This window comes from Rutidosis leptorrhynchoides, chromosome 2 (assembly GCF_046630445.1).
Source record: "Rutidosis leptorrhynchoides isolate AG116_Rl617_1_P2 chromosome 2, CSIRO_AGI_Rlap_v1, whole genome shotgun sequence".
In the NCBI taxonomy this organism is placed as follows: Eukaryota; Viridiplantae; Streptophyta; class Magnoliopsida; order Asterales; family Asteraceae; genus Rutidosis; species Rutidosis leptorrhynchoides.
The window spans coordinates 77,826,266-77,847,448 of NC_092334.1; the positions used below are offsets into that span (position 1 = coordinate 77,826,266).

The 21,183-nt window shown below is 35.1% G+C and overlaps 1 protein-coding gene and 2 long non-coding RNA genes across 4 annotated transcripts; all 3 read right to left on the minus strand.

Annotated features, from left to right (window-relative positions):
- Nucleotides 1-3,516: 3,516 nt before the first annotated feature.
- LOC139888003 (polyphenol oxidase, chloroplastic-like) lies at nt 3,517-5,465 on the minus strand. Its single transcript, XM_071871042.1, has one exon. It carries the CDS (start codon nt 5,463-5,465, stop codon nt 3,558-3,560), a length of 1,908 nt encoding a protein of 635 aa, XP_071727143.1. The 3' UTR covers nt 3,517-3,557.
- Nucleotides 5,466-12,118: 6,653 nt separating this feature from the next.
- LOC139891051 (uncharacterized) lies at nt 12,119-14,709 on the minus strand. 2 transcript variants are annotated; one of them, XR_011773522.1, is made up of 5 exons: nt 14,405-14,709; nt 13,415-13,513; nt 13,199-13,315; nt 12,378-12,508; nt 12,119-12,295 (listed from the first exon to the last, which is right to left on the minus strand). It is a non-coding gene; the product is annotated as an uncharacterized lncRNA (long non-coding RNA). The 2 variants fall into 2 exon arrangements; XR_011773521.1 differs by lacking the exon at nt 14,405-14,709 and having other exon boundaries at nt 13,415-13,573.
- A 140-nt stretch (nt 14,710-14,849) lies between these two features.
- Nucleotides 14,850-15,279, minus strand: LOC139892243 (uncharacterized). Its single transcript, XR_011774008.1, has 3 exons — nt 15,253-15,279; nt 15,007-15,036; nt 14,850-14,920 (listed from the first exon to the last, which is right to left on the minus strand). It is a non-coding gene; the product is annotated as an uncharacterized lncRNA (long non-coding RNA).
- Between the last annotated feature and the right edge of the window lie 5,904 nt (nt 15,280-21,183).

Sequence of the window (21,183 nt, forward strand, 5' to 3'; positions counted from 1 at the left end):
AATTATCGTAAGTTTATTTTATCGCACTTTTATTATTCGCAATTTCATTATCGTTATTTACTTTACGCTTTAATTTAAGTCTTGTATTTATTTTATATTTTACATTAGGTTTTAACTGCGACTAAAGTCTTAAAATCGACAAACCGGTCATTAAACGGTAAAAACCCCCCTTTATAATAATAATATTACTTATATATATATTTGTATTTTTAATAAAAGTAAACTAATATAGCGTTGAGCTTTGTTTAAAGATTTCCCTGTGGAACGAACCGGACTTACTAAAAACTACACTACTGTACGATTAGGTACACTGCCTATAAGTGTTGTAGCAAGGTTTAAGTATATCCATTCTATAAATAAATAAATATCTTGTGTAAAATTGTATCGTATTTAATAGTATTTCCTGCTAAAATTAATAACTATTTTATATACACCTCGCATAACATCAACAGTAAATCAGATAGCATGCAGTTTTGAAGACAATAAATCAGATAAGCACACAAACAGTATCAATACAGTGTTTAGATACGTGTAAGAGTAAAAAAACACCTACCAAATTCAGAAACTGACTATTAGTCATGTAACCTGCAATATTAAAAGCAAGAACAACAAAAATTGATTCTAAAGACTAAGACAAAACGGAGTAATAATGTCAAGAAGGTTTTCCTTCTTGACTACTCCAATGGCGAAAAGAAGCAAGGACTGAGAATGAAAGAGCCAGAGTTTCACACCAATCAAAGATGACAAATCTCCCTTGAAACTCACGAGTGTGACGCAGATTTAGAGTGAATAATGAAAAAAGAATTGCAGTGGTTGCGTATAAAGAAACAAGAAGAAAAGAACAGTAATAGCGCTGGAAGAACCAGATTACGGTTTAAAGAAACCCTAATTTTTTATTTATGTAAGGTTTTGAGAAGAAAACCTTAATACTCAACAGCGATGAACCACAAACATTAACCACAGTTCCTTATCGAACCCAAACACAACAATCCAGTCAAGTGATCTTGACTAAATTTCAGAAACCCTGATTTCTAATCGTAGCCGATAAGAGACATTAAGATCAATAAGTGATAATCAAAACCTATGCTCTGATACCTTCACATGAGATCATAAAACAAAATCAAATTGTTTTACATTACACCAAAAAGAGTAACACAATCTCTTATAAGCTCATGTAATTATGAACTAAGTAAATTCAAGATTGTAGAGAAATTCTAAACCCTAAAAAGACGTAGATGAATGAATACATAGAAAAATAAGAGAATGATCGAATGAATAACTAAATGAATGAGCGCATGTCATAACCCTAATAAATACGGGTTATCTTTATTGGGTCCAAAGGCTTCTAGCCCAAAGTAAAAAATGTTTAGAATGAATTATATCATATAATTCAATAGAATTTACCCACACGATTAGAAAACTAGTACATGTTTCTAGGATTCGAGATCAAAGTTTCTTTCATCCATCTTTGTGAAAAAAAATAGTCATCTTTGCGAAAAGAAGAGTCATGTGAAAGGTAAACTCTGTAACTCGGGCAGAAGAGAAAGAAGGCCTCATGTGCAAACCGTGCGGCGGAGAATTGGGTATCATTTGATGGTTGGCTCTGTTGTTTATTTGTGCGGTTCTTTTCGTTTTTTGTTATAGGTTTAGCTTGAATTTCGGGTTGTTTCTTACAGGCTTGGATTTTGTCTTAGTTCGATTAGTTTTAGTTTCGGTTTGGTAGTTTTTGTTGTTTGTTTTGTGTTTGATTTGTTATTTTGACGGATAAGTGGATAACTCCTAAATAGTTTAGAATAGGTCTATTGGTGGTTTTGTTTTTTGGTTGTGATTCGAGTTGTAGTGTTGTTACGTCTTGTTTACTTCTTTTATGTTGTGATAAAGTTTCTATTTAAAATTTATGTTTTCCATGAAAGAAACATTAAAGTCCTAATTAGAGTCCTCCAACAGTTCATAGTACTTTACGCAACTCCTTGGTGCCGAAAAAAGTGGATTTATTCGTGTGGATAGCATTAAAACAAAGATTACCGGTTTGTGTGGAGCTTGATAAACGAGGTATGTATTTACATAGTGTCCGTTGTCCTCTTTGTGACGATGATTTGGAAACAGTTGTGCGCTCCTTAATGTTTTGCAAACATGCTTATGATGTGTGGGATCGAGTATATAAATGGTGGAACCTTGGCTCTTTCACGAACTTTAGCATTAACAAATTATTCCGAGGTAAATCACCATCAATAAATTTTTTTGACCATAGAGAGAAAATATGGCAAGCCATGAAATGGATTTTTGGTTATTTGCTTTGGAACAGTCGCAGTGCTAAGGTTTTTCAAGATAAATGTTGGAACCTTCCTGTCGCCATTAACGAAATCCAAGTGTGTTCTTTCGAGTGGATATCAAGAAGATGTAAAGATAAAAAGATCGAGTGGCTTGTGTGGCTTACAAATCCGAGTTTCTACATTGTATAGTTCGTTGGGGTTGGGCTGCCTACTCTGCAGCTCAATCTATGTTTTGTTCTCGTAATCTAATTCTTTTGTATGTTATCTGTGTATATATAGAGCTATACATCCTGTTCTTCGTGTTGCCTTATCTGCATGTTTGGGTCGAGTAACTGCCTATTTGGGTCGAGTTGCCTCATGCTTATAGCTCCAGGGGCGATTCTAGCTAATAGGAGGTGGGGTCCTATGACTCCACTATTTTTGAAAGTTTGTATACGATGTAGTAATCAAATTGTATAGGACAACACTAAATTTAGCTATAGGACTCCATATATTTTAAAAATTGATGACTTTTTTAGGGTAAACAACCATTAAAGTATCCTTAAAATATAGTTAGTTTTGAAAAAAAAAAATTACGACTCCATTAAATTTTTATCCTGGATTCGTCACTGTATAGCTCCCTGTTGTATTTCTGTTTGTGTTTTAATGGATGTGCTTTTCTAAAAAAAAAAAATTACAAGTAATTAAAGATATTAACAGGGACTGAGTCTCACCTAACCCCACTACTCGTTACCTGCGTGACCTTTTTTAAAAATGCTTTTAACTTTACGGACCATAATTAATAGCATGATCTTAAAAAATTGTGAGAAGGAGCAAGGATGTGTACGTTCCAATTTCACTTTCTTTATTTAATTCACTTCGGTATATTTGGTTTTTGAATTAAATCTTTAGTTTTAAAGTGAGTAGTTTGGTGTGTATAACTAAATCAAAATTCGAACTAAAAATTGAATTTGAATTTATAAATTGAACCGAAATCGAATTTAAATTCAATGCCAGTTATTTTGCACCGATTGTCAAATAAACGGTTTGAATTCTACTGACCACCTGTGGATCATCTCAGCATCAATGAAATTAATTCAGTAACTAAAGAACATTGCAAATATTACCAAAACAGCATACATTACTGAAAAACTTTTATTGAATACAAATGGTAATCAACCGAGAATCATGCATACAAACTCGTTACACACGAAACTAAATTATTATCAAGTAACGAAATTGCTACCATTCTTAACAACCGGATACCAAATCACGTGCCGAAACCAAATCATTTGAATGAATGAATCATCGACGAATTTTGAGCAGTTCAATCTTGACGTCACCAATCGTCACCTTTTCACAGCCATAATTTGGCACAATAGTCACCAAAATATACTCATCACCATCAGCTTTAAGCTCTTCCAATAACCCCGTGATCCCGAACATTGCCCCCGTCGTCATCTTCATCGATCCACCCACACCGTGCTGCAACTGCTCAAACGTACCAGCAAACTCACTATCCGAAGCGTTGATCGGAGTCCCATCGTCCACGTCATCAATGAGCACATCGAATTTGAAACCTGCGCTACCGTCGAACTCGATTCCATTAATCATCAAAATCTCTCTAGTTCCTTTCTTCTCCTTGTGGCTCCTGTTTACAGCTGGTCTCTTCACTAAGAACTTGACTGTTTCCGCGATCGAAAGCGGAAACTTCAACTCGTCCACCTTTTTCACCTTTCCGATTGAGTCGGCCGCAATGTTTGACCCGGCTGCGTGTGGAGTTGAACTGTAATTCAACCACGGTGAGATATCGGAATCTGCGTACGTGTACCCCATTACTTCAATGTCAACACAGTCTCCGCTCTTCACGCGTACGAGGTTCTTGTTCTCATCGTAAAACACGAACGACGAATTTTCCCAGTCACCGGCAAGTTGGCAACCCGGATCGGGGTTATCGACGCCGCATTCGGAGGTGGTCGGATCGATATTGTTACCGCCGTTCAGTACGGTTTTCCAGAGATACCACATACGATCGACGTTCGCATGATGACAATAAAACAGAGGATCGTACCCAGCAGAATAGAAGTTTCCCATGTCCTCATTATTAGGCATCCTTGGGTTACCGGTCCATATGTGGATCCTAGTGTGGACCCCAGCCTCTATGGATCCACCTGGCATCGTCGTAGGACGTGGCCCGGCCGACAACAACCCACCGAAAAACGGCGCAATACCAACCACGCTCATTTGGTCATGTACAACAGCAAGATTATTGTTCTTCATAGCTTCATCAGTACCAACAAAACCACCTTGTAAATCAACTGTAGCTGTCACGTGGGTCGCGTCCCTAAACCCGTCGAACAACGGGTTATTCTTCGGGCTCGGTCTGCCACCCGTATCGGACGGCATTGAGAGCTCGTACGCGGTTGGGAACCCGGTCATAGCGTCTGTATTGTCCCAGTTCCAGTACGGCAAAGCGAACGTATCGTCTCCGAGCAAACTCCCCATGATCCTCTCCAAGAAATACAAGTACCACCGATGAAACGGAAAAAACAGCCACGAGTTGTGAACCTGCATGTTCACGGTATCGAAACCGCTCTTTTCTTGAGTGTAACCGGCGTTACAGTAAGCGCAATGGATCTTACCTTGGTTGTTCCAACTACGAGGATCATCATCTGGTAATGCCTTCATTAACTTAACGGCTTTCATAAACTTCGCTAGGTACACTGGATCGTTAGCGGCCGCTTGTGCAGTTGGTCGAGTACGTAGTGTTGTGGGACGCGGAGGCAACTGATAAAGTGGAGGCGCGATTGCATCTCCTGTGACTGGATCAGATGCTGGCACAGGAGGGCAGCACGCGACTCCCTTTACAGCGTCCGTCATGTTACCAATGCCCGCATGGGCATTAACACAAAGTGAAATGTTATCTGGTGCTTGAATGGGTACGGCGAAGGCCGATGGGATGGATGACAAGTTGGCTGCACCGTATAGGCCTCCGAGCCCAACAAGCACGTTTCTTCGGTCTACATTGTTGTTTTGTTGATTAATTTCAAGTGATTGTGAGGCTTTTTGTTTGTTGTCATCGTCTGTAGCAGTATTAGCATTGCATGAGACTTTAAAGCGATTATGGGATAAAGTTTTGGGCGAACGAGAAAATGAGATTTTGGTGTTTTTGGTACTAGGAATAGTAGATGATAATAAGCTAAATGAAGACATTATGTTTTGTTGGTGTGGTCTAATTGATGTCCGAGAGTCCACTTATATAGTGAAAAAGATTAACTCAATGGATCTTAGGTGCTATTTTTTATACGAATATTTAATATATTTATATTTATAATATTAATTAAATTAATACTTTAAACTATACTTTATTATTATATGAATATTAAGTTTTGGTTTATTGAGCACGTGCACTTTATATTTCAATGTTCAAACACGATCTGGCTTAATGTTAATTTAGTATGCTAGTAGTCGTAGTCTGTTATAACAAATACCATTAGGAAGTAGGTGCCACATGATTTTTAATTTTCAGGATAAACTTGGCAAAACATGATTAATACATGTGGTAACATTATTTTATTAATTTAACAGTATAAAATTAAGATATGAAGTGGATCGAGGACAATAGGAACCCTTCCCACGTGGCTTCCTCAAGTTGGGTGCCACTCATTTTTCAATGTGTGTTTATTTTATATCATTTTTATTTCATTTTATTTATTATTTCATTATTGACCGGCCAACTATTGGGCCATGGACCAAGGTGGCAAGTTGATATTTTATGTAATTTTTGTTGTCATAAATTGCGGGGTATTTAATTGCTTACAACACTAAATGATGGTAGATCAGTGTAGAGATCGTGAAATAGTTAAATACTGAGATATGATTCGAATACGATCAATTATAATGTTAAAGAAATACAATAAAGAGTGGCAGATACATGACGATGACAAAATAATTGAACAAAAATCATTTATAAGTTAAAAGTGGCGTCAAAGTAAACCGGATCAGGTATAAGTTGGGCTTTGTTTACATTATCAAATTTAAACATATAAAATTGGTGCTTTTAATAATTTGGGCCATTTGTGGCTTGAGCTCATATACGGGTCTGACAATCGGTAGGTTTTAACGGCCCATAGCTAAGAGTTACAAGTTAAAACAACATTTGACTATCCCCGTATGGCCGTAGCCCCCGTATGTGTGTATCTTATTATTATCCTACAAACTTCAGTTACAAAGTTTTTGGTCGTTTTGGACCTTTTGTGTCTATATGTGATGTGTCGTTTTGAATGAGGAAGGAAAGGGTTAAACGCATCACTACAAACTATTAGTTACAAAGTTTTTGGTTGTTTTGGACCTTTTGTGTCTATATGTGATGTGTTGTTTTAGAGGTGGAAGGAAAGGGTCAAATGCATCAAACTTGAGGGGTATTAATTGTCAAATTTCAGGGTGAAATATTGTAGACATTCAATTAATTTGGGGGGCAAAATGGAACATTCAAATTTATTACAATAAACATTAAAAAAACCCACCAACATTTTTAATGGGATTTATTTTTTTATTTTTTTTCCGCACCGAGTTAAATTTATATGTCATTACCATTCAACTCGAAATAATTTTACGAACAATACGCAACTAACTATATTCGAAACGTTGCTTTTTTGAAAAAAATAAAATTCTTCTGATATATATAATATAAACAAACCAAACTAATTATATCAAGTACATGGCCAAAAAAAATGGTAAGTTCATTAGTTTGTAAAGAAAAAAAATTAGGGTTCGAGTCCTTCTGCAGTCCTTCTGCCCCTCTTTTCCCCAAATTTTTCCCTCAAATTTTTGCTCAATATTAATATCATAAAAGGCGTTAAATGTTCAACCGCAATGCCCGAACCATTAGATATATTATGTACCGAATAACGTATATCCAAATACAATCGCAGCAACACGCGATCGAATTTTTTCTAGTTTTTATTAAACGATGATATTTAGTCTGATTTGAATATGATCAATTATATTTAGATTATAAATAATATATCAAGAAAGAAAAAAAAAAGTGGCAGATACTTGAAACTTCTTTGACGATGACAAAATAATTAAAATATCAAAGGAACAAAAATCAATTAAAAGTAAAAACCAGTGTCAAAGGAACCGGGTCAGTTTCTATGATGAAACAGGGGATGATAAAGGTTTAAGTCCTAAGAATGCCTCTTTTGTTGATATGATGTCTAAGGAGGTTTCATGCTCGGTTCCTAGAACATATACGAGTTTTCTAACCGAGCAAGAATGTCATTTCGTTTCGAATACGTAGAACTTTGTAGCCTTGTAGGCTTGGGCTGAAGAGAATGAAGGCGTCACAGGCGCCGGAGCAACCCAGTTTCATTTGAGGTCATTTTGTGTTGTAGTTCTTATTTAGTGTGTATGTTTGATTCATTGTAGTCCTAGTTTTAGAAGCTTGTTTTGGTTTGGTTGGTTAGAATTGTTGTGGTGCTTGTTTTTTTCTTTTGTTTGTTGTGTTTTCCCTTGGATCGCGTTTAGATACCTCTGTTTTAGGTCCTGTTAAGTTTAGTTGTCTAGATACAATCCGTGTGCATTGTTGTATTTTTTTTGGTTCTTTCATCTTTTGATAAAAAAGCCCATTTTTATATATATTTTGTTAGTTTTGGGGGAAAACGAAAGAAAAAGAAACCGGGTTTGGCATCGTTTAGATGTATATAAGTTGGGCTTCGTTTAGATATGTAACATCCGCCCCACATCGGTTGGAGAGGAGAACGAAGCATGCCTTATAAGGGTGTGAAGACCTTTCCTAGCATGACGCGTTTTGAGACCACAAGCGCAATAGATCCCATGAGATTAAGTGCTCTTGGTAATTCTGGCGATTTGTGGCCGATATCATATCCGGGCGACAATCGAAGGGTTTTAACGGCCCATACCTAGTAGTTGAAACAACACTAGACTATTCTCGTACTAGTGAATAACGAGTGTTGATGGGCTCGCACGTTATTGCAGAAAGGTATTGCACGTGCTTATATCGTTAGTTTTCAATTTCCCTTTACAATTAAATTCTAGTATGACGTGTTGGTGACTTCAACTCTCATGGATCCCTTTCAATTTACATGAATTGTAACTACACGAATAAATAAAGTTATCATTGTAGATAAATTGTATTGTTTTGTCACATACAGCGGCGGAACTTGAACTCGGATACAGGTGGGGCGAGTGTAAAATTTTTTTAATTATTTCATAGTTAGCAGGGATGAACACTAAAAAAAACCTTATTTTTTAGTAATTTTTTTTTAGTGTAAAAATTTTTGTTCCGTAAAATCCAGGGTTGGCGGATAATGATACGCATATCCGCAAGACTATGCGGATTACGCATCCAAAGCCCTAAACCGCACGCAAATTGTCATGTCAGAGATATGGGACGGGTATAGCCGCACTCTATGCGCCTATACCATCTGACTGCACGCATACATTGCATTTAATGCTAATACAGTATCCGGTTACGCATATATACTTAAATAATCTTATGCACTGTCCGGTTATATTTGGAATTCAACTAGGATTTTTTAGCAAAATTTTTAAGCATGCTAATTTGGATCAAGGGTGTTGTTGTGGTTCATTATGTGTACATTTTCTTACTAGTTCGACGTCATACACTAATTTTCATTGTATATAACATCGAACTGGGGGGACTTAATGATACGCATATCCGCAAGACTATACGGATTACGCATCCAAAGTCCTAAACCGCACGTAAATTGCCATGTCAGAGATATTGCACGGGTATAGCCGCACTCTATGCGCCTATACCATCTGATGCGAGTTTCGTATACTTGCATAGGGGTCTAGTATATTCTAGAAGGATGTACAATATAATCAATTCGGATTCTTTTTCTTAAATAACGAAAGTTAGTTGGGAAGAGATCGCATTTAATTAGGGAAGAGATTCTATCAAAACCCTAATTCGTGAGCCTATAAATACATAGCTCATAAACCCTAAAAAATTTAGTGTTAGGGCTGAATTAGTGTTGATACTCAAACAATAATTAACGTTTAAGGGCCCATTAATATGCGGCCCTCATAAGCAATGAGACGGCCTGATTCAGTATAAAAATGGAGATCGAAATGAAATTAACTGAATCAAAATTGAAATACGAAAACGTTACATGATTAAGATTTAAATGCAATTCCTGCATACAAAGAAATTCATCTACAATGGTCCAAGACTTCGCTCTAGACCTATTCTAAATGGTATAGAAGTTGATTGGAGAATGAATGATCCAATCATTGAACATATATATCTTCACCCGGATCGAGTGGCGTTCGTTTATAACCCTCAAACCTCCAATCCACCCAACACTTGTTCGCCACTTCTTTCAAGTTTTCACCAATTTCTTCCCATTGTGTTTGTCTTTGGGTCTAGTCATCAAATAACAGGCCCATTAAGTGTCTTTTACATGACCCATTAATAATTCTAGAAAGATCCAATGGGTTCACATAACTAGTCGGTCCGATGGGGATTGCAAATTGAAACGTGGCTTTGAAGTTGAAAAGGATAAAAACGGCAACACATTGTTTGCAAATAAAGTTAGGGTTTTGTGACCGATTATTTAATTTGCGTACAGAAAAGTAATCATCGTTTATTAGTTTTGGATTTGAAACAATTAAATAAATATGGCTGTTTCGGAGAAGAAACAAGTGGTGTTGGTGGTTGAAGGCACTACAGTCGTAGGTTCTTATTGGCATATCATTCTCAACAATTATCTTAAGAATATTATCAGGTATATTACGCTATTCCTCTCTATCTTTTGTTTTTGTGATTATTCGTTGAAATTAAGTTCTGGATTACTGTTTTGCAAACAATCTTATCAGGTTTATTCGCACATCTAATGAATCTTCTTCTGTAAGTGTATTTAACTCATTATTTTGTTTTGTTTCGCTGTTACTTTTATATTTTATTTTATCTTAATTTATGTTTTTAATAATAATTCGTTGTGTGTATGTGTAATCAGGAGGAGGATAATGATGATGTTGCAGAGAGTCTTTATAATGTTGAGTTTGCTATTGTCGTATTCAATGCTGCTGCTGCTTGTGGATCTTCTTCTAGTTGTGTGTTTACTTATATTCATTTGCTTTTCTTTCTTTATTTCCTTCCACCTAGCCTAATACGTACTAATATTATGGGTTCATTGTAAATATAACATATGTTATTTTATCAAAATCTCGTCTTCTTTGCTGTAGCTGCTTGGTGTTTACATCAGTCAATGTGGACAAACGATGAAAATTGTGTAATGAATTGGCTATCAACTATCGATTTCAATTCTGATGTCGCCTTTTCTAATGCTGCAACTGCTCAAGGACTTTTACAAGCTCTAATGGTATGTGTAATGTCATCTTGTGACTTTGACCTACTATGGTTTTTTTTATAACCCTTTCAGAGTCTTGCGTCTCTTTTTTTTACTTGTGCGTCATTCATTACGCAAACTAACCAACAATTCCTTGTTTTATAATGAATGACACAAAATCAGATGTTTCGTTCTTCAAATGAAAGAAGCCCAAATGACCATATTCTTAAAAGGCATTGTATCCTTGTTGCTACACGTAATCATTCTTTTTCTCCTGATGTGGAGAATGTGGTCAAGCTTCTTCAACAGGTATTAACAATGGATTGGTTTAGTTGTATGTTATATTAATTCCAAACACCAAGTTTCTAATCTTTTTTTTTTTTTTATGTTCTTTTTTTTTTAACAGTCGAATGTTTTTGTATCCGCATTATACGCATCACAGATTCCAACACATAGAGCAACTTGCAACGTGGTAATTAAACAATCAATAAATTAGAAAATATCACCTTCAATAACAAACCGTATATATTTTAATTTAATTGTGTTTTGTTGACAACGTACTTACAGTGTAAAGTTAACCACCCTCATACTGGCGTTGAAACTGTTACACAATGTTTACATCATATGAGTCTCACTGCTGAGGAATCAAAATCTGATTGAGCTTATGTGCATGTATGGAAGGTAATTAGTGAAATGGTACTTTTATATCTTCTGTAAAATATATTCATTGGATTTATTATTTGGTTGTGTCGATAATGAGAAACCCCCTGATTGTGAGGGAATTCCCCTTGTGAACGCACACTCGCATTTTCATACTTTCTTTCCGTTTTCACGATATCTCGCGATTTTTTAGGGAATTTCTCTTGTTTGCGGTGAATGTTTTCTTAAATTAATATTATGGGTATGTTATTTTAAGCTGTTTTCATCTTATCTATAATTGTTTGTTATATTTGTCATGTGTCTTCATACGTTCCCTCATTAAAAGCCACAATATAATACCATGACAAGGAATACATTGCGAGCAGAGGCGGAGCTATTCAGCAAGTAGGGTGGGCCTGTGACCCCACTGAATAGCCCATAAACTCACATCCTAATAGCCCACAAAGAATAAATTATCTACACTTTTAATTAGTGACCCCATTAATTTGTTATGAGACCCAAGCATAGATGAAAATTAGGGGCCCAATTTAACATCAAACTAGTTTAATACCCGCGAATTCACGGGATTAAATAAGTAATTTACAAAGTAGATTTAATTAAATTGAATGATGTAATAAAATCATTTCACAAGTTGTATAAAAGTAATTTGTATTTTACATGCAAGGAAAGGAATATGATTAAGATAATTTATAAAGATAAAAAAAAGAAGCAAAATAAGAACGATAAAACCATTGTATAAATCAACCATGTTTAATTCGGACGAAATTAATACCGGAATAATAATAAACTGAATGAAGGAGTCAATAGAGGTCGATTAGACCTGCTAATTTTCCTTGTTGAAACATAAACTGTTACAAATATATGATATAGATGACTAAACGTCTTCTGGTTACATTTACCAATGCTACACCTAGTATGACCTTAAGTCTTGTCTCAAAAGAATCATCGGTAGCTTGAACTTGTGTGGTTGATGAGGTCGAGGGTGAGTGATGGTATGAGTTCCACATTTTTCTTGCCCTTGCAATTCAATGGGGTGTCCAAGTTCTGTTGTTAACAGTTGGATAATCATTATCATTAACTCATTTCATATAAATAGCCATAAATAAAACTTTAATGAAGTTCTTACTTTCATTTAGCCATAGTAATAAATTCTCTTTTCCACTCCTATTGCATTTGAATATGTAATGGCCAACACACTCTCCTCTAGTCTTCAATCTGTAATAAATCTTCATGCCTTTTTCATTGCGCTCAGATGATCTAATACGCGTGAAGCAATCAAAAAATGAAACCAACATCAAATATCTGCTCCATCAACTTATTATTTGACAAAAGTTATACAAATAATCCATACTCATGTCAAAATGGGCTATTTGTGTAGAACATAAAAAGAAAATAAGAAAATAATTGAATTGTGTAAATTAACCTTCATCTATGACATGATATGATATAGTTGAATCTTTGACATTCCTTAAAAAGAACATCTCCAGTTATTTGACCAACCTTTTAAATCATTAGTTGACTACAGGTTATATATCTTGATTAAAAGATAGATAAATAAATAAACACACAATATCAAGCAAAGCATGAAATTGCATGTCATTTGCTATGACTAAACATATAAAGGTGAACCAGAAACCAAACCTATTTTCATTAACAACTCGTGACTAAGTCTGGTGTGTAATATGAGATAGAGAAATAGGAATATACATGTGCGTAGATGATCATTTCATTAGTACAACTTTTGTAGCTATTTCTTATCCATTACTTTATTCGTTTAAAATAGTAGCTGGAGGTCAAAGAAACCATATCAATTGTTACATGTTATCTAACTGTCATGACCCACCCACTTGACCACACTACTCCTAAGATTTTCAAGTATAATCATATCATATAGTCATAGTCATAGTCATTTTAATAAAAATAAAAATATAAATGCTAGTGTTTTACCTTATCAAGGTCTTCTTTAAGACTTCTGATAATATCATCTATCACTTGCCTTAATGAATACTTAACGTGACTATGCCAATCAAAAGATATTCTTTTAATCAATTAAATGATCTCGACCTGCAGCAAGAAATATTTGCTTGAAAATGTTGTATTGTAACATCATAAATAAAACAGGAAAACTACTATGAGAACATTAGCGGTCTCGGAAACTTGTACCTTACAGGCAAGATCTCCGATACGAACCCAACGAAAATCCAGGCAAAGTAGTTTCGCTAAGGTACCCTAAAGACAATACATCTTGGCCCAATCTATCAACTGCAGTTAGACTTGTATGAAGCTCACAAAAAATTGCAATAAACAGAATTAACATATCAGTACTTAAAAGCGATGATATAAAACATTCAATAGAAATACTAAAGCATTTATATGGAATAGCCTATTTCGTATGGCTTCATTTATATGCAGTTAACAATAATATGTGTTTTGTATATTTATATATGGAAATCACAAAAAAAAAAAAAAAAAAAATCCAGTAATTCATACATTTATTGACCTCTATATACAGTAAAGTGTAAACTTGTAAATGAAACAAAAATAAAACATAGTCCCCTTTCTTCTTTTCCAACTCAATTGATCATCTCAGGATATCCACAGTATCAATGGGAAATAACATCAAAAAATCAAAAAATATAGTATACATCAAGAAAAAACTATATGGATCACAGAAATAGGTGAATAATTGAAAATTGTTAATGCCATGAGATTACAGTCTAAAAATCGAAGACCATACTATAACATTATATAACTCACGCGTTCTTGATCCAACCAATGTTCTCATTTTCAATTCCACTGCAACTGAATCAACCAAAAAATAGTACTTTGTGCATTATACTAAAAGATTACTTGATTGCTGGCAAGTTGTTTCATTGAAGGATCTATGCATTTCACTTAAAGATTACTTGATAGTGAAATGGTGATTGTAATTGTGTAGGTAATGTCGTTATAAAAATAGTTGTGTAGGTAATGTCGTTATAAAAATAGTTGTGTAGGTAATCAATGAAGAAAAGTCGTTATCATCATCAAATTCAAAAGTAGTAGACTAATATCTAAAAGAATATACCTGTAACTATTGAAATATGAATACATACACACCAGGAAGATGATTAGTACCAGTAACTCAATTCATCCGAGAAATAGATAACTAACCGCAATATTAGTTCCCAATTTGCGACCGGTAGGTTTAGGTAAGAGTTTGATGGTCATAACGCCTACGCCCCTTGGATGATCTGTTAAAGCTCGTAAAAGAAATTAGTAGATACGATTTAACAGTGCTAAGTGAACTGAAAAGAAAAGAGGCCATGATATAAAACAATGAACTTTGACTAAAATTTGCTTATCAACTAAAGTACAATGTGCTTATAAACTAAATTACCATAATCATAAACACACAAAAACTAAATTACTCAACTATTTATTGATGGTGACAATTGTTGCTACACGAACTGTGACTAAAATTTGCTTAGTACCTAGATTGACATAATCAAACCTACATACAGTAAGTAGTACTTGTAGATAATCATTTAAGGTAGATAAGAGATTGCCATGGAATGGAAAAGAATGCGAAGAAGTCACAATCAATTGTGAATGTCATACCTGCACGGTTCAAGCAACAATCGAAACCTACAACACATTTACCACCTATAGCATTTGTCCTAATGTCTCCTGCAATAAGCATAAACATTAGTCAAGACGAAGAAATGGTAGAAACCTGAGTGAGAAGGCATCAGCAGAAAAACATGATTACTGACCTAATTGCATATGAAACTTGTTTCAAATATCTACATGTGATAATACAAAAAACGGTGAGATTATGGCAACAAACCCTAATTACATAGTTACTGATCCAACTATGTATGCAGCAAACAAACAAATATGAAACTTCAGTTAAAGCAAAATTGGTTGCGATTTGATTTATTACAATAAATTCAATTGTAATTAAATTGCATTACAAATGATCCATTATGAAATTAGATTGCAATATAAATTCAACTCACAATAAGTGAAGTGGAACTTCTCTCCCGTCACGGCCGATTGAAATTGAAATCTAATCGATCGAAATCTAATCGTTATAATTTATCTGCAAAATTAAAACCCGAAATAAAATAATTAAGAACGACAGTTAAGAAAACCATTATACAACAGAAAAAAAGAAGCGCATACATAGATTATAATGGCGGACAGTTCGCAATTTCTACTTCACCCAATAGTTGATATGCCATGGAAAGATGATGACGAAGATGATGATGGAGTCTAAATCAAACCGTCCCTTATTTTCCGCATCAGTTTTTTTTTTCTCGATATAAAACCGATTTAAGATTTATTTAATAATTAAGTACGTTATTTATTCGATATAAAACTGATTTAAGATTTATTTAATAATTAAGTACGTTATTTAGTGATATTAGGGGCAATTAGGGAAATGACTTTTAATCTTCAATTCTTATGTTGGATAAATGACAACCATTGGATCTTGTCTAAAATTCTCTATCTAATGGTAGAGATTGTCTCCTGAAAGATAGCTTTTGAAAATCTTAATTAATTGGGTCTGTTTTAATATAGAAGAGGAGAAGAGGAGATGGTCATATTAAATAAGCAATACCCACGGGTCTTAATGCCAGCAGGGCCCAATGTAATTATATTGTTAATATTTACTTATTTTTAATATATTTGACCACTGCGGTTCTTGAAATCTTTTAGACCACAGATAACGCGAGCGTTTCTCACCCTAAATCGCCCACAAACGCCCCACAAACGCCCGGAACGCAGCGTTTGTGGGCGTTTGTCCCTGGGCGTTTGTCAGCGAAAAACGCTGTAGCTGTTTTGGCGTTTGGGTACGTGGCGTTTTCTGATTGGTTAGTCAAATTGGGACGTTGGAGCCGAGTAAAAGCAACAGGCGAGTTTTTTTTTTTTTTTTTTCCTTCTATCTTCATCTCCTCCAATTTATTCTTTCCCTTTTCTCCCAAATTAACATAAACCCTTACCCTAAATCATCTTCAAATGGCAAACAACAACAACAATACAAACTCCAACCAATTCCCTACTGAAAACGAAAACGAATTTCCGAATTCGTTTATGCATTTACTCAATCACGGGGCATCTTCTAATCCTAACTTTGGTGCATCTTCAAGTGTACGATCAATTGTTTAGTATACTCCAATTTACACATTACAAAATTTGAAGTCTTGAATTTTCTATAAAAATTTTTATTTATTAAAAAGATACTGCCTAGGAAATTTGTGCTAAAACGTACTTTGATTTTTTGTATGTATACGTCAATTTAGTTTGTGTGACTCAATATATTTCGATACTATTTTGTGACCCCGACAATCTAATAATCTGGCTCCGCCCTGATTGCGAGAACCACACAACCGAAAACCAAACAACCTTAGGAGTACTTGGTCGAATAGCATCATATGCCAAACTAGTTGAGTGACACTGACCAAATTATCCTTCCCCTTCCATCTCCAAAAATCACGTGAATCAGTCAGCACATGAACTACAAGAGGGCCTATATATCTAAGACCATGATCAAACCACATATACTTGCCTTTCAAACCACATATTAATATTACTCTCATTACCAGTTACCAACTACATGAATAAGAAATTACAAAGCATAGGTAGAATATTTAACAATTCCCCCCCCCCCCCCCCCCCCCCCCCCCCCCCCAACTTTGTTTGTATGGTTTACCTTGCATGTTCGGATTGGTTTGTTGTAGGCTACATTTTTAATCTCTACCTTGTTGATCTTCAAATCCATTATTTATATTATTGTTTTCTTCAGGAAAAAATATAGTAATAAGATACCAATTGAATTTCTTTCCACTTACTTCACCATGCTTTAAAGCACATTTGATTGACATATTCTAATGAAATTCGGTGAAATTTGAATAAGATTTAATACAAATTTTGGCATATTTCATCTCTTTGAGAATCTCAATAAATGAACCAAAAGGAGCTTTATATTCAACCAAGGTAAATATTCATGGTGATGTTTTATTTACAAGAGCAATAAAATACCAAAACCCCGTCCATATTACTTAATCATTTTATTCTTATTTCACTATGGAAGAGAGCAAAAAGACAACTACCTTGAGTTTTAATTAATTAAATATATTAATTAAAATTTACTCAAATTATTGATTAACACGGCCGGTTTACACATTTTTTTACTCCGTATATGGTTACTTGATTGAATGGTGTGTATAGAATTCAGCAGCTGCAAACTACTCAAAGTTCATAATTTATTTGTTTATACTTGAATAAAAACAGTCAACAACAAGGGTTTTTGATCATATTTAATACTCATAAATATACATTGAAGCTGAGCCTCTAGTGAAAGATGGAAGATACAGCCATTTTAACTATTGCTTTCATCTTTGTTGCCCCACTTCTTACAGTCTTGATCACCTTATGTTATAAAGGCGGCAATGATATCAGTCATAATAGACACGACAGGAAAACTATAGCATCGTGTCGTAATCATGACGTAGAAACTGGAAGTGTCGTGCAAGCCGGTAAAGAGAAGTATGTAGCAGCCACAACCGCATCCGATAAAGGGAAGTATGTGTTAGAGTATGGAGACATTTATACAAAACGAGAAAGAAAAAAAAAATGTTTCAACACTTGCACGGATTTTGCAGATTTCGGTAAGCGTGAAACAGAGAAAAACAGATCAAAAACAGAGCAAGTTGATTGTGCGCGGTGATGGTGCGCGGCGCGCTCCAAACGCGCACTAGAGAAGTTTTGATCAGAAGGCTTGCTCGAAGTTTGGGAGTGTGCACGGCGCGCACGTTTAAATGTGCACGGCGCGCACGTTTGCTGGCAGCAGCTGGCAACCTTTTTTCATGTGGGATCCGATTTTGTTTGATTCTCCTTTTGCTTTAGGTGCAAAGTGGATACTTTACACCTTGAATTGAGGCTGTGATCATGCTAATTCAAGGGTGTAAAGCTAGTTAGTTGGCAAACATGATAATTACTTGTCATGATGAAGATTCCTTGCTAGTTTCTTAAGTGTTCTTGTTTCTCCTATAAATGGAGCTCATTGTATCTCATTGTAACACACCACTCTCAAAAATTCAGTAAATAAACGATCTCTAGTTGGTCCGTGGACTAAAGCAATCACAACGATTGCATATAATCACGTTATATCTTGTGTCGATTTACTTTTTCGCATTTATATTCTTTCGTTCATTAAGTGGGTGAGTGATCTTGAAGAATCACTTGCGTTGTTTGGGTCCTAATATCCTAACAGTATGTAGCGGTCGCAGCGGTGGCTTCAACTGTCATGGTGGTGGTGGTGGTGGTTGATTTGTTAGTTAAATGAATAATGTCGGTTTACTATTAGATTATTATTAGTTATGTTGATAATATGTGTGGAAGGAAGTCTTTGTCTAAGTCTTTATCAAATACTAGTATTTTGTAATCTTGCTACATTATTGTGTATTAATGTAAATCATATTGGTAGATTACAATGTCAATTTTGATTTCACTTTAAATGTGCTTACACATTCGATAAACTATTTTTTTTAGATCAACCTGAGTAACCTGAGTATCTGACCCGCTTTTCGAGCCGACTAATTTCAAGGCCACCACCCGCTTTACGAGTAGCATAAACATATCGTTACATTTTATTCGACGAATTTGGAACAAAAAGTGTATGCAATGAGAATCAAACGAGCTATTAACAAATTTTTCATTTACATATTTTCAAGAAAAAAGTACAACAGTTAACTGTTGGATGTGAAGGATATCAAAACAAATCAAAGGAATCAGTTCAAGAGAAGAGGCGCGCCGCGGCCATTGAATGGCGCGCCGCGGCCTAACACATGAACAGAGCATCAGATTGAAGAAAACGTCTGTCCTGGATTTTGCCTTAGAAGCGCGGCGCGGCCCAATATAGGCGCGGCGCGGCTCGGCCTGACAGGGAGTTTCCATATTGACGTTTTTTCTTGTTCTCCAAGGTGCTTCCTTGTTGTTTTTAGCCTATATAAGCATCCTATTGTAACCCTTATGTATATGCACGAATTATATTAATAAAATCTCCTTAGTTGGTCTGTGGATTAAAGTAATCGACATACGATTACATATAACCACGTTAAATCTCGCGTTCTATAATCTTTTTATTATTGTTCTTTCGTTTGTCGATTGTAGAAGGGTAATTCTCTGGAATTACTCTATTGTTTGGGTCCTATAATCCTTACATTAACATAGTCGGGTGCATAACGGACGATACTGTTCCAGATTCAAGGTACAAGTTGCGGGCTCTCAAGACGCTTATCGACATCGTCGTCGTAATCATCTCATTGTAATGCATTTGCCAGTTCACCAACATCATTAACTTGACCCGAGTCAACGGTCTCTTTGATTTTATCAATTGTGTCATCACTAATACGAGGACTTGTGTAACGACCCGGCTTTTTCGACTTGCTTTTGTGCTTCGTGCTTTCACGAAACTGCGTATATGTGCGTACTGAGCTAGTTTATGCTCTGAGATCTTATTTAATGATTAATTACTTTCATTAATATCTTACAACGTGCCATTAAGTGTGTAATCACTTAACTTGATCCCCGAATGCTTTTACGACCGTTGGTGTCACTTGACGTTTGAAACGAGCTATGTACTTAGTACACGTTTAACTTTGGTCATAATCGGAATATTATGACTACGTAATACTAATTGTTATTTTATAATAACAATTACTTGGGTTTTTGGATGCTTAATTACGCTTAGTAATTTATTAGAACACACTAGTTAGTCTTGTTGGACTTTCTACCTTGTTGGACTTTAGCCCACCCTACTCTAGCAAGTGGACTATTTAATTAGCCCAATTATTAATGGATTATGACCCATTTATATTTAAGACAAATGCCCATTTATAAGAGCCAACATACTAGCATTTTTGTTTACCATTATCACTAATGTTGCATGGGATCCCAACATAAGCACCAACTTTAGACAATCATTAACCAAAAAGCAAAATTTGTCCCCCACTTTGTCCCCCCCATAACCCAAGGCCTAGATGCCATTTTTCACTATAAATACCATTCTATTTCCTACCATTTTACATTTGATCTCATTCACAATTTACACACATTTACTCTCTTATTTTCTCTCTAGTATTTCTCACTCTAAAAATTGTAAGTTTTAAATTTTATTTCTCTTCTTCTTCTTCTTTCATACACGACATCATCATACTTGGATCAAGCTTTTTAGCTTTTTGATCTTGTTATATCTTGTAGATTCAAACTTGGGTTTGAATCCTTCGAGAACATGGAAGATTCAAGCTTTCTAGCTTTGAATCTTCACTTATTTTGTTAGATCTAAATCTTTTAGTTTATAATCTCTTTATTTTTTTGTAAAGATCTAAACTTGTGTTTGTGGTCTTCATGTAACTTGAAGATCTAGCTTCATGCTTCAAGGATCTTCAAGAACAATCAAGATTCAAGCTTTCTAGTTTTGAATCTTCATTAATTTTGTTGGATCTAAGTTTTCTAACTTATGATCTCTTTTATTTTGTTGAAAGATCAAAACTTGTGTTTGTGGTCTTCATGAAACTTGAAGATCTAAGCTTTATGCTTCAAGATCTTCAAGAACATCAAAGATTCAAGCTTTCTAGCTTTGTAATCTCATAACTTGTGTGAAAAGGATCCAAGCTCTCTAGCTTAGGGTTCCATTACCTTATTTGATCAAGTTTGTGTTCATACTTGTTTGATTGAAGGAAAGTTTGTAGCTTTAGTTGTAAATAGAACTTGTATTTGTGTTAAGACTAAGAATATGATGTAACCTTGGTTCACCATCCTTCTAAAAACTCTTAAGTGAGTTGTATTCTTACTTGGTCTTAACATATTGTGTGTTGATGGTTGAATCTTGGTCAAAGTGATGCTAACACATCAATGAGTTGTACACTTGAAGCTTACACGCA